Below are 14546 nucleotides of genomic sequence, written 5' to 3'. Positions count from 1 at the left end.
GATGTAATTAAATGTATCACTAGCCACTTTAAACAATGCCACTTTATATAATGTTTTCATAACCTACATTACTCATCTCATATGTATATACTGTACTCTATACTAGGGCTGGGCGATATGGACCAAAAGTCATATCCCGATATATTTAGGCTGAATATCGATATAAGATATATATCCCGATATTTTTTCCGCAAAGTGAGAGCAAATGTTCAGTCAAAGCCAGATATGACATGTCTCAAGTAGTTTTATTGAAACCGGCTATTTCAGTGAACAGTTGAAAAATCAAATGAATAAATAATAAAACAGGGCTCTTCACCTGGTTCAGATTAAATGCTCAGCTGTTCAAATAACAATAACATGTAAACATAAACACTGTATAACAGGAGTACCTTTTTTTTTAAATCAAAGCTCCATAAGGTGCACATTTAAATAAATAAAAATATCTTAAACAAAAATAGCCTATATAATAAAATAGGCCTATCTTTTTCTGAAATAAATATTATATATATTTATGAGAAAAGACACCTTTTTTTTGTTTGACAACTTTAAATGGCTTATTAAAATCAAATTACAGATTTCTTCTCCTTTCTAACAAATCCACAGATGCAAATAACGAACATTACAAAATAATAAAATATGACAAACCCTAGTAAGGGCAGCAATTATATATAAATAAAGAACAAAATAAAGTGCTCAGTTTGAGAAAATGTTTTTTAAACATCAGCCTGAGATTACCATTTGCTTTTTGTTAACTCAATTTGTTATCTGAACAGCCTCAACCAGTTGCACAAGAAACAGACTATCAACTCAATAAACATTTTCCCCCTCTTTTTTTACTTTGATAAACAGTAATGCTGTCTTGAGGTAGACATTAGGCACACTGCGGGAAAATGAAGTTTGCAGTGAGCTTTGTTTCGGGGCTGGAGCGTTTTCGGGTTGTCGACGGCTTGCGGCTGGGGCTTCTGCAGCGCGCAGTTTCACACACTCTTCGTATTGCAGTTTGTGCCACTGTTTTAGGTGGTGAAAAAGATTTGTAGTGCTTCCACCCCTGGCTGTAACTTTTTTATGGCACTGCCTACATATAACGTGATTTTGTTGCTCATCTGATACTTTGAATCCGAACCATCTCCAAATTACTGAGCCAATGCTTTTTCTTTTACTAACCAATTCCTCCTCAAACCGCGGTGCAGACGCTGTTGCTTCCTCCATGTTTGTTGAAGTGTCTGTTCCTGCCCCTCCCCCCTCTGTGCATGAAAGAGGAGGGGCGGGGCGCGGGGAGCAGCGCAGAGAGCTCCGGGTCTGCAGCTTGCTTGGAGCAAGGATCAAAGCGCAAATTTGAACTATATCGATATATGCGAAATGGTCTAATTTCATATCACATTTAAAATATATCGATATATTTTCTATATCGATATATCGCCCAGCCCTACTCTATACCATCTACTGCATCTTGCTATCCTGTTGTTACGTATCACTAGCCACTTTAAACAATCCCTCTTTATATGTTTTCATACCCTACATTACTCATCTCATATATATATATATATATATATATATATATATATATATATATATATATACACTGTACCCTATACCATCTACTGCATCTTGCCTATGCCGTTCGGCCATCACTCATTTATATATTTTTATGTACATATTCGTATTCATTCCTTTACACTTGTGTGTATAAGGTGTTGTTGTGAAATTGTTAGGTTATATTACTTGTTAGATATTACTGCATGGTCGGAACTAGAAGCACAAGCATTTCGCTACACTTGCATTAACACCTGCTAACCCTCTCTCTCTCTCTCTCTCTCTCTCTCTCTCTCTCTCTCTCTCTCTCTCTCTCTCTCTCTCTCTCTCTCTCTCTCTCTCTCTCTCTCTCTCTCATGAATGCTGTAGTTCAATTAAATCTTATTACATACTTATCTAAACACATAATCTTCCATGTAGAACCCTTTACACAGAGGGTTCTACATGGAACCCAAAAGAGTTCTACCTGGAACCAAAAAAGGTTCTTCAAAGGGTTCTCCTTTGGGGACAGCTGAAGAACCCTTTTAGGGTCTAGATAGCACCTTTTTTTCTAATAGTGTTCAGTATGCGGTGAGATTTAGCTATGTGTAGCGTTTTAGCATCCCACACTCCTACCGCACCATGCATATTGCATGATCATCTACCCTACATCATCGGTCTCTGTCTGTCAAAGGGTCCTGTGATCATCGTAGGGGCTCAGCAGTATTCTGATCAGAGCTGTATGGAGGATCTAACCGGGTTAGGGAGATAAAGGGCTTGTGTGTGAGTATGTGTGAATCTGTGTCAAAGGGGAGGTCTCTATGTGTGTGTGTGTGTGTGTGTGTGTGTGTGTGTGTGTGATCAGATGAGAGGGTGTGTGTGTGTGTGCTACTGAGGATCTAAAGAGAAGAGGTTGAAACAGGGGTTGTGTGATCCACTGGGCTAACTCCCACTATGACCACCATGATAGAGGTGTGTGTGTGTGTGTGTGTGTGTGTGTGTGTGTGTGTGTGTGTGTGTGTGTGTGTGTGTGTGTGTGTGTGTGTGTGTGTGTGCGCGTGTGTGTGCGTGCGCGCGTGCGTGCGTGCGTGCGTGCGTGGTGAAGCAGGGATGTGAGGAAGTGTGTGGTGAAGGAGGGTTGTGAGGAAGTGAGCGGTGAAGGAGGGATGTGTGTGGTGAAGGAGGGTTGTGAGGAAGTGTGTGGTGAAGGAGGGTTGTGAGGAAGTGAGCGGTGAAGGAGGGTTGTGAGGAAGTGAGCGGTGAAGCAGGGATGTGCGGAAGTGTGTGGTGAAGCAGGGCTGTGAGGAAGTGAGCGGTGAAGCAGGGCTGTGCGGAAGTGAGTGGTGAAGCAGGGCAGTACGGAAGTGAGTGGTGAAGCAGGGAGGTGCGGAAGTGAGCGGTGAAGCAGGGATGTGAGGAAGTGAGTGGTGAAGCAGGGAGGTGCGGAAGTGAGTGGTGAAGCAGGGCAGTGCGGAAGTGAGTGGTGAAGCAGGGAGGTGCGGAAGTGAGCGGTGAAGCAGGGATGTGAGGAAGTGAGTGGTGAAGCAGGGAGGTGCGGAAGTGAGCGGTGAAGCAGGGCTGTGAGGAAGTGAGCGGTGAAGCAGGGCTGTGAGGAAGGGAGCGGTGAAGCAGGAACTTGAGGAAGTGTGTGGTGAAGCAGGGTTGTGAGGAAGTGAGTGGTGAAGAGTCCTACGGGACTCAAACAGAGAGGAATCCTACGGGACTCAACAGAGAGGAATCCTACGGGACTCAAACAGAGAGGTATCCTACGGGACTCAAACAGAGAGGAATCCTACGGGACTCAAACAGAGAGGAATCCTACGGGACTCAAACAGAGAGGAATCCTACGGGACTCAACAGAGAGGAATCCTACGGGACTCAACAGAGAGGAATCCTACGGGACTCAACAGAGAGGAATCCTACGGGACTCAACAGAGAGGAATCCTACGGGACTCAACAGAGAGGAATCCTACGGGACTCAAACAGAGAGGAATCCTACGGGACTCAACAGAGAGGAATCCTACGGGACTCAAACAGAGAGGAATCCTACGGGACTCAAACAGAGAGGAATCCTACGGGACTCAAACAGAGAGGAATCCTACGGGACTCAAACAGAGAGGAATCCTACGGGACTCAACAGAGAGGAATCCTACGGGACTCAAACAGAGAGGAATCCTACGGGACTCAACAGAGAGGAATCCTACGGGACTCAACAGAGAGGAATCCTACGGGACTCAAACAGAGAGGAATCCTACGGGACTCAACAGAGAGGAATCCTACAGGACTCAAACATAGAGGAATCCTACGGGACTCAAACAGAGAGGAATCCTACGGGACTCAAACAGAGAGGAATCCTACGGGACTCAAACAGAGAGGAATCCTACGGGACTCAACAGAGAGGAATCCTACGGGACTCAAACAGAGAGGAATCCTACGGGACTCAAACAGAGAGGAATCCTACGGGACTCAACAGAGAGGAATCCTACGGGACTCAACAGAGAGGAATCCTACGGGACTCAACAGAGAGGAATCCTACGGGACTCAACAGAGAGGAATCCTACGGGACTCAACAGAGAGGAATCCTACGGGACTCAACAGAGAGGAATCCTACGGGACTCAAACAGAGAGGAATCCTACGGGACTCAACAGAGAGGAATCCTACGGGACTCAACAGAGAGGAATCCTACGGGACTCAACAGAGAGGAATCCTACGGGACTCAACAGAGAGGAATCCTACGGGACTCAACAGAGAGGAATCCTACGGGACTCAACAGAGAGGAATCCTACGGGACTCAACAGAGAGGAATCCTACGGGACTCAAACAGAGAGGAATCCTACGGGACTCAAACAGAGAGGAATTCTACGGGACTCAAACAGAGAGGAATCCTATGGGACTCAAACAGAGAGGAATCCTACGGGACTCAAACAGAGAGGAATCCTATGGGACTCAAACAGAGAGGTAAATGGAGAACAGCTATGGTGTAAAACCTTTTGTGAACACGGGGTCTATTTGTTTGGATGTGGAGGGGAGGTGATGTGTAATGTAATTGTGCTCTCTTGTGCTCCTACTCTGTTGCACCTCGAACCTTTTAATCCAAATATCGATTCCGATTCCCTACAGTGACAGTCGGAGGAAAACCCTGTAACCTCAGAATCTCACCGCAGGTGCGATTATAGCGTGCCGTCAAATGTCAATACAACTCAATGGAAACCCATTAGATAAGTCGAGGCTTGAAATCGACCCAATATGTTAACCCTAATTAACAGAACCAACATCGCAACCCAACGGACTGTAATGGACTTCACACAGGCCTCATTTCTTCATCAATATTAACACACACAACACATCTTAAGTGACTGAACATTCACCACGTTTGGTTCAGCGTTAGCCTCTAGGCCTAGTGTTAGGGGTGATGGTTAGTGTTCAGTGTTAGCCTCTAGGCCTAGTGTTAGTGGTGATGTAGTGTTATTTGGCCTAGTGTTGTGGGATGGTTAGTGTTCGTGTAGCCTCTAGGCCTAGTTTAGCGGTGATGGTAGTGTTCAGTGTTAGCCTCTAGGCCTAGTGTTAGTGGTGATGGTTAGTGTTCAGTGTTAGCCTCTAGGCCTAGTGTAGTGGTGATGGTTAGTGTTCTTAGCCTCTGGCCTAGTGTAGTGGTGAGGAGGTGTTAGCCTCTAGGCCTAGTGTTAGTGGTGATGGTTAGTGTTCAGTGTTAGCCTTAGGCCTAGTGTTAGGGTGATGGTAGTGTTAGTGTAGCCTCTAGGCCTAGTGTTAGTGGTGATGGTTAGTGTTCAGTGTTAGTCTGTAGTGTGTGTGTCTTTTTACAGGTGAGATAACTTTTACCAGTGTTCTACTACAGCAGTATAAAGGGAGGGGAAACATTGAATCATTTATACATAATAACACATTTTAAACAGTCAGCTATGGCATATCCTCTAACCAGGAGCCTTTACATTAATTAACATGCACAAGTACACACACACACACACACACACACACACACACACACACACACACACACACACACACACACACACACACACACACACACACACACACACACACACACACACACACACACACACACACACACACTGTACGTATGCGCTCGTACAGTACCAGGCATACACACAGAAACACACCGCTGCACAGGCCTATGGGCATGAATACGCTTAGACACACACACACTGAGGTTTGTTTGCAATGTCAGGCCCTTTGTGGATTCATGTGAACTGCTGCTGCCACGATATTATCAACAGGTAAACACTTAAAGAGACTTAGACTGTGTTAGACATACTAGTGACAATGAGTTTACATAACTGGCACTCACAGAAGAGAAGAACCTACAAATACTGGTATTCTGCTGTCTGTGACACTCGAAGACACTGCTGGAGTCCATCGTGGAGCTTTAGATCAGAAGATGAGAAGTGGAGAGAGGACTGATAGAGAGATGTAAAGCACTGGTTAGAAGAGATCAAATGAATCAAAGCTGAACCTGCTCCTTCCTGCTGACTTTCAAGAGTAGCAGGGAGGGATGGAGGAAAGGAGAGGGAGAGAGAGAGAAAGAGAGAAAGAAAGAGAGAGAGAAGCGGATAGATGAGGAGGGTGACAACGATGACTGATACTGGCTGTCTTCTCCTTCAGAGAGGATCGCATTGCTATGTTTTCTTTTGAAGTGGTGTGTGTGTGTGTGTGTGTGTGTGTGTGTGTGTATGTGTGAGAGAGAGTCTATGTGTGAACTGTGTGTGTGTATACTGTATCAGTGTGTGAGTGAGTGTGAGTGTGTGTGTGTGTGTGTGTGAGAGAGAGAGTCTATGTGTGAACTATGTGTGTGTATACTGTATCAGTGTGTGTGTGTGTGTGTGTGTGTGTGTGTGTGTGTGTGTGTGTGTGTGTGTGTGTGTGTGTGTGTGTGTGAGAGAGAGTCTATGTGTGAACTATGTGTGTGTATACTGTATCAGTGTGTGTGTGTGTGTGTGTGTGTGTGTGTGTGTGTGTGTGTGTGTGTGTGTGTGTGGTGTGTTCTTGCTTGTGACTGCTGGCAGCTCTGTCAAATCTAACGGTTGGAAAGTGGAGCAGAAGAGCTTTCTCATGTCCAGTGGAGCGTGTTTAGGAGTCACAGATGTTTACAATAGAAGAGGAGAATGGATGATGGAGAGACGAGGGGAGAGGTTAATAAGTGATATAGAGATTTTGCAGATATTGGGCGGTATGCAGATATTCATATCGTCGTACCGTTTCTGTACCATACCGGAGAATACGGTATTACCAGAAGTCCACAGAAGGGGGTGCTATTTCCACCCAAATTATTATTATTATTATTATTTCAATTTTTTTAACGGACCAAACAATTTATGCAACAGGGATCTTGATTCAGGAAGGGATTGAATGTCTCTGCTGTAACCTAGAAGCTTGATCTTGACATCTAGCCACCTAGCTAGCAAGTTAGCAAACCAAATCCATAGCTGGATATAATTTATTTGATACTTCTTATTTTTCTTATAGATATACTAACTTAATTTGGAAGAGTCAGCTTTTTAAACCAACATGGCTCAGTTTAAATGATACATTTTTCATTTGATCAAGTGATCAATTTTTCATTTGGAAGAGTCAGCTTTTTAAACCAACATGGCTCAGTTTAAATTGTTTTTACATTGTACATCATGGGCGTAGCACACACCCACGCAAAAAAAATTACAAAGAAAATAAAACAAATGTAAAGAAAATGTATGTGGGTGCGTGTTATGTCACTGTTTTTGACTAAAGGTGTCGAAAGCGTTCCACAGGGATGCTGGTCCATGTTGACTCCAAGGCTTCCCACAGTTGTGTGGATGTCCTTCGGGTGGTGGACCATTTTTGATACACACAGGAAACTGTTGAGCGTGAAAAACCCAGTAGTGCTGCAGTTCTTGACACAAACCTCTACTTTTTGGGATTCTATGCGTATTGTTTTGTATTGCAAGGTATTATTACACTATAGGAGCTAGAAACACAAGCAGTTCACTACACCTGCAATAACAACTGCAAATCTATGTAAGTGACAACAATGAACTTTGATTTGATATTTCCCTATTGTTCGTTACACATCGTCATCTCACGGTATACACATGCGCGCGTGTGTGTGTGTGTGATGTGGTCCCAATGCATATAGTTAGTGCCTTACAAATTCTATATAACAACGTTTGTAATGACATAAAGTTGAAGTCAGAAGTTTACATACACTTAGGTTGGAGTTATTAAAACTCATTTTTCAACCACTCCACAAATTTCTTGTTAACAAACTATAGTTTGGCAAGTCGGTTAGGACATCTACTTTGTGCATGACACAAGTCATTTTCCCAACAATTGCTTACAGACAGATTATTTCACTTATAACTCACTGTATCACAATTCCAGTGGGTCAGAAGTTTACATACACTAAGTTGACTGTGCCTTTAAACAGCTTGGAAAATTCCAGAAAATGATGTCATGGCTTTAGAAGCTTCTGATAGGCTAATTGACATCATTTGAGTCAATTGGAGGTGTACCAGTGGATGTATTTTAAGGCCTACCTTCAAACTCAGTGCCTCTTTGCTTGACATCATGGGAAAATCAAAAGAAATCAGCCAAGACCTCAGAAAAAAATGTAGACCTCCACAAGTCTGGTTCATCCTTGGGAGCAATTTCCAAACATCTGAAGGTACCACGTTCATCTGTACAAACAATATAAACAATATAAAGTAAGTATAAACACCATGGGACCACGCAGCCAGCATACCGCTCAGGAAGGAGACGCGTTCTGTCTCCTAGAGATGAACGTACTTTGGTGCGAAAAGTGCAAATCAATCCCAGAACTCCAGCAAAGGACCTTGTGAAGATGCTGGAGGAAACAGGTACAAAAGAATCTATATCCAGAGTAAAACGGGTCCTATATCGACATAACCTGAAAGGCCGCTCAGCAAGGAAGAAGCCACTGCTCCAAAACCGCCATAAAAAAGCCAGACTACGTATTGCAACTGCATATGGGGACAAAGATCGTACTTCTTGGAGAAATGTGGCAGCATCACATTGTAGGGGTGCTTTGCTGCAGGAGGGACTGGTGCGCTTCACAAAATAGATGGCATTATGAGGAATGAAAAGTATGTGGATATACTGAAGCAACATCTCAAGACATCAGTCAGGAAGTTAAAGCTTGGTTGCAAATGGGTCTTCCAAATGGACAATGACCTCAAGCATACTTCCAAAGTTGTGGCAAAATGGCTTAAGGACAACAAAGTCAAGGTATTGGAGTGGCCATCACATAGCCCTGACCTCAATCCTATAGAAAATTTGTGGGCAGAACTGAAAAAGCATGTGCGAGCAAGGAGGCCTACAAACCTGACTCAGTTACACCAGCTCTGTCAGGAGGAATGGGCCAAAATTCACCCAACTTATTGTGGAAAACTTGTGGAAGGCTACCCGAAACATTTGACCAAAGTTAAACAATTTAAAGGCAATGCTACCAAATACTAATTGAGTGTATGCAAACTTCTGACCCACTGGGAATGTGATGAAAGAAATATAAGCTCAAATAAATAATTCTCTACTATTATTCTGACATTTCATATTCTTAAAATAAAGTGATGATCCTAACTAGGATTAAATGTCAGGAATTGTGAAAAACTGAGATTAAATGTATTTGGATAAGGTGTATGTAAACTTCCGACTTCAACTGTACATGGCATAGTCTCACAAACCTGTCCTAGTGTTACCATGACGATTTAGCTTCCTACCCACACTCTCTCTAGTTCTTCCTTCTCTCTCATCCTTCCTTTATTCTCTCTTTCATTCCTGCCTGGGCAGACTTCCCGGTCGCTTTGTGGAGAATCTAGGTTACAGTCCAGACTATTTCTACCCTTCTATTGCTCTCTTTCTATTCCATTTTATATGATCTCCCTCTCTCTTTCTATTCCATTTCATATGATCTCCCTCTCTCTTTCTACTCCATTTCATATGATCTCCCTCTCTCTTTCTACTCCATTTCATATGATCTCCCTCTCTCTTTCTATTCCATTTCATATGATCTCCCTCTCTCTTTCTATTCCATTTTATATGATCTCCCTCTCTCTTTCTATTCCATTTTATATGATCTCCCTCTCTCTTTCTATTCCATTTCATATGATCTCCCTCTCACTTTCCGTCCTTCCCTCTCTTTTTCTCCATCTCACAGTTCAACAAAAGACAGAGACAGAGACAGAGACAGAGACAGACAGACAGACAGACAGACTCTCACCTCTTTTTCTTTATATTGGGAGGAACCAATCTCAATATCCAGATCCCATTCAGTGGGACCGAGACAGAGGGGAAGGGTGTTGATGTGACACCACCACTATCCTCTCTCCTCTGGCTCTCTCTGGTTGCGTCCTAAATGTCACCCTTTTCCCGACATAGATAGTGCACTACTTTTGCCCAGGGCCCATTCCAAAAGTAGAGCACTATATAGGGAATAGGGTGCCATTTGGGACACAGTCTATGTATGGTTATCAGCAGCAGCAGCTCTATCTGCCTGTCAGGATCCATTCCATAATTCAGGAGGAGAAGGGGACTTCCTACGGCTTGACTGACAGGCAACACAAACACACAAACAACAAGCCTCTCTTTCTCTCTCTCTCTCTCTCTCTCTCCCCCTACCTCTATCATTCACTCTGTCATTCTTCTTCTTTCCTACTTTCTTCTTTCCTCCCCCTCTACTCTCTTTTCTCTTTATATCGCCCTCTAAACTCCCTCTCTCTCTGCTCTCTGCTCTCTATCCTTCTCTTTCTCTCCCAGTCTTCCCCTCTTCTCACAGTCTTCCCCCTTTCCTCTCTACTGTCTCTCTCTTTTTCTCCTTTCGCTACCTCGCCCTCTCTAAAATGTTCCAAGGGCTTAGTAGCAGAACAGAGAACAGCTCTTCAGGGCACCAGTATTTAGCATTAGGTGGGTGTGTGTGTGTGACCCAGATATTTACACGTTTCTAAAATAGCTCTTCAACTTCAAGCTGAGTTCCCATTCACCATGTCCCCTCCTATAGCGTACATGTATCATATGTAGCGTATTCTCAGACTTTATTGAACAGACAGAGAGGATGACAGTGTGGAAAGACAGAGGTTGTGTCAAAAGGCAGTAGGCCGGGTTTAAACCTACTGTATGCCGACACCGTAGACGTGTACTGGAGGCTGCGGCATCCCCACTACACCAGCCAGGCTACTTCCACATTCTATACATGGCTATCATGACCAAACGTTAATGCTGTATGTTGAGCAGACGATCAGTTCAAATGTTAAACTGGTAAGTGCTTGTAACTCAACCCTCTCATTGTGTAGGTCCAGGGGTGGCTTGTCACACACACAACACACGCACACACAACACACACACACTCACACAGACACACACACGTAATTAGCCACCGGGGCTAACAGTGCAGATATGGTATAAGTAGTGCTTCCAACTGCAGTGTTGCCATGTAGATGGCTACTGTAATTACTACTAGAGGCTGAGTGGTGTGTGTGTGTGTGTGTGTGTGTGTGTGTGTGTGTGTGTGTGTGTGTGTGTGTGTTGGCCAGAATTGTTCCCCACTTAGCCTTGGCATTCCCAATGGCTCTCATAATGTGTAGAGCCTCCACACACACACACCTGCATACACACACCTACACACCACACACACACGACACACACACACTGGTGGTGAGATGTATCCTTCACACAGTATGTAACCCATTTCCGTAGCTGGAAGTGAAGGATGCTAGCTGCCTGCTGTCCGCCCACACACACCAGACTACAGTGCCCTGTGATGTGCAGAGATGTTCTCTCTCGTATATGGATACATAGAGGCAGACACATATTCACACACACACAAGCAGGTAGTTGCGCACACACTCTTGCATGGATGCACATATACAGTAAAACACACTTACCATGCTGTACAGATTCACTGTCTCTCCCAAATACTGTCATCTGCACATAGACATGCACAAACACCCCCACCCACCCATCCACCCACCCACCCACCTATCTATCCATTTATACTGAACAAAAATATAAACGCATCATGCAACAATTTCAAAGATTTTACTGAGTTACAGTTCATATAAGGAAATCAGTCAATTGAAATACATTCATTAGGCCCTAATCTATGGATTTCACATGGCTGGGAATACAGATATTCCCAGTTAGTCATCTGTTAGTCACAGATACCTTAAAAAAAAGGTAGGGTCGTGGATCAGAAAACCAGTCAGTATCTGGTGTGACCACCATTAGCCTCATGCAGCGCAACACATCTCCTTCACATAGAGGTTATCAGGCTGTTGATTGTGGCCTGTGGAATGTTGTCCCACTCCTCTTCAATGGCTGTGCAAAGTTTCTGGATATTGGCGGGAACTGGAACACGCTGTCGTACATGTTGATCCAGAGCATCCCGAACATGCTCAATGCGTGACATGTCTGGTGAGTATGCAGGCCATGGAAGAACTGGGACATTTTCAGATTCCAGGAATTGTGTACAGATCCTTGTGACATGGGGCTGTGCGTTATCATGCTGAAACATGAGGTGATGGCGGTTTATGAATGGCACGACAATGGGCCTCAGGATCTCGTCCCAGTATATCTGTGCATTCAGATTGTTATCAATAAAATGCAAATGTGTTTGTTCTCTGTAGATTATGCTTGCTCGTACCATAACCCCACCGCCACCATGGGGCACTCTGTTCACAACGGTTGGACATACTGACAAATTCTCTAACACAACGTTGAAGGCGGCTTATGGTAGAGAAATTATCTGGCTACAGCTCTGGTGGACATTCCTGCAGTCAACATGCCAATTGCACGCTCCCTCAAAACTTGGGAAATCTGGGGCATTGTGTTGTGTGACAAAACTGCACATTTTAGAGTGGCCTTTTATTGTCTCCAGGACAAGGTGCACCTGTGTAATGATCATGCTGTTTAATCAGCTTCTTGTTATGCCACACCTGTCAGGTGGATGGATTATCTTGGCAAAGGAGAAATGCTCACTAACAAGGATGTACACAAATTTGTGCCCAAAATTAGAAAGAAATAAGCTTTTTGTGGGTATGGGTACTTTTATTTTAGCTCATGAAACATGGGACCAACACTTTACATGTTGCGTTTATATTTTTGTTCAGTGTACATACAATCTAATGTCCAAAGCCAGAGATTGCAGAAGTTCCAGTTTTCAGTGCAACTTATGGCTTCAATAAGCACTATGGCGTGTGTCCAGTCCCTTGTCCACCCCTGTAACACTCAGCCACAGTCCACCACTGTTAATATCAAGCCCTTAAAGTCCTGGGCTCAGAGCTAAAGCCTTAATGAAGTGATAGGAGTGGACTGAAGTAGAGCATAGAGACCAGCCTGGAGGGGAAGGTCAAGGGTCAGCTCTGTCTATGGGGTTCACTTCTATTCGTACAATGTATAATTTATACTATACTGTAGTGTACTCATCCACGCATACTGTAGATATGTGAATGTATTGACATCCTATGGAAACACACACACATACCATGCACACTGACGCCACACACAGACTCACACACACACAGACACACACACACACACACACACACACACACACACACACACACACACACACACACACACACACACACACACACACACACACACACACACACACACACACACACACACACACAGACTCTCTCTCTCTCACACACACACACACTCTCACACACACAGACTCTCTCTCTCACACACACACACACACACACACACACACACACACACGCTACTGGTACTGTCTATTATCTATCCTGTTGCCTAGTCACTTTACCCCTACCTATATGTACATAGCTACCTCAGTTACCTCGTACTCCTGCACATTGACTCGGTACTGGTACTCCCTGTATATAGACATGTTATTTTTACTCATTATTGTTATTCGTTATTCACTGTGTATTTATTCCTCGTGTCACTATTTCTATATACTGTATATTAAAATATTTATTTATCTTTAACTCTGCATTGTTGGAAAAGGACCCTTAAGTAAGCATTTCCCTGGTAGTCTACACCTGATGTTTACAAAGCATTTGACAAATTCAATTTCATTTGAAAGCATGTGTGTGTCAGTCTGTGTGGGAAGAAACCTCTGATATTATATACACACATGCTGCATACTCACTGACACACATACATATGGTATACACTTGCTCAACATAAAGTGTATGCTGCACACATTGCCTTCAATAGATAAAACAAATATATGCAAACAATGTTAGAAACACATGCAAAACAGCAGGAGAAGACACGTGGATACACACCCACTTATAAACACACACCTCCATCCAAACACCACGTGTGTGACGCTACGCCAGGTGTGTGTGTGTGTCTGTAGGCTACTCCAGTCCAGTCTTACCGTGACAGTGGGGATAGCAGTGACCAGAGAGTAGACCAGTACCGGCGGCGCCTTGCTGTCGTCCTCGGGTCCGGGGTACGGTTTGGAGAACGTCTTGTCGAAACAGAAGAACCCTTGGATGTGAACGGGGAACGTGTCTGTGTACTCAAAGTAGTACGCCAGGAGAACCGTCCCAGCCATGATCACCAGCTGGAAATAGAACATGGTTCTAGGTTTAGAAAGAACGGAAGAGAACTGAAGAGAACCGAAGGATAGTAAGGTGGATGAATGGGGGATGGGAAAACAAAAAGAAGAGAGGAGAAGGAGGCGATTCCTTTTGGAGCACGGTGACATATGCTTCCGGAGTGTGTAGAATGAAAGAGAGCAAAAGAGGACAGAGAGAGAGAGAGAGAGATAATGAGAGAGAAACAGAGAGAGAGAGAGCGAAACAGAAAGAGAAACAGAGAGAGAGAGAGAGAAAGAGAGAGACAGACACAGAGACAGAGGAAGAGAGTGAGAGTGAGAGTGAGAGAGAGAGACTGAGTCCGATGGATGAGGGTAAAAGAAAGAAACTGAAAATTAAGAAAGATGCTGCTGTTCTGTAAAAGGGAAAAAAAGAAATGAAATGACAGTGGAAGGGTGAGAGAGAAAAGAGGCAGAGAGAGAGAGAGAGAGAGA

The 14546-nt window shown here is 43.9% G+C and overlaps 1 protein-coding gene across 3 annotated transcripts in view; it reads right to left on the bottom strand.

Annotated features, from left to right (window-relative positions):
* Window positions 1-14546, bottom strand: part of LOC106589633 (phospholipid phosphatase-related protein type 5-like) — a 56292-nt gene that overhangs the window by 15094 nt on the left and 26652 nt on the right. For 2 of the 3 annotated variants that reach the window (XM_045707731.1, XM_045707730.1), the window contains exon 3: window positions 13890-14078. In XM_045707731.1, coding sequence (XP_045563687.1) covers window positions 13890-14078 — 189 coding nt within the window. Of the gene's footprint in view, window positions 1-13889; window positions 14462-14546 lie in introns of those variants that run through there. The other variant, XM_045707729.1, reaches the window with a different exon arrangement.

Source organism: Salmo salar, chromosome ssa02, assembly GCF_905237065.1.
Source record: "Salmo salar chromosome ssa02, Ssal_v3.1, whole genome shotgun sequence".
NCBI classification, from domain to species: domain Eukaryota; kingdom Metazoa; phylum Chordata; class Actinopteri; order Salmoniformes; family Salmonidae; genus Salmo; species Salmo salar.
Note: the sequence above shows the minus strand (reverse complement) of the source record. Positions and strands in the feature narration are given on the sequence as shown.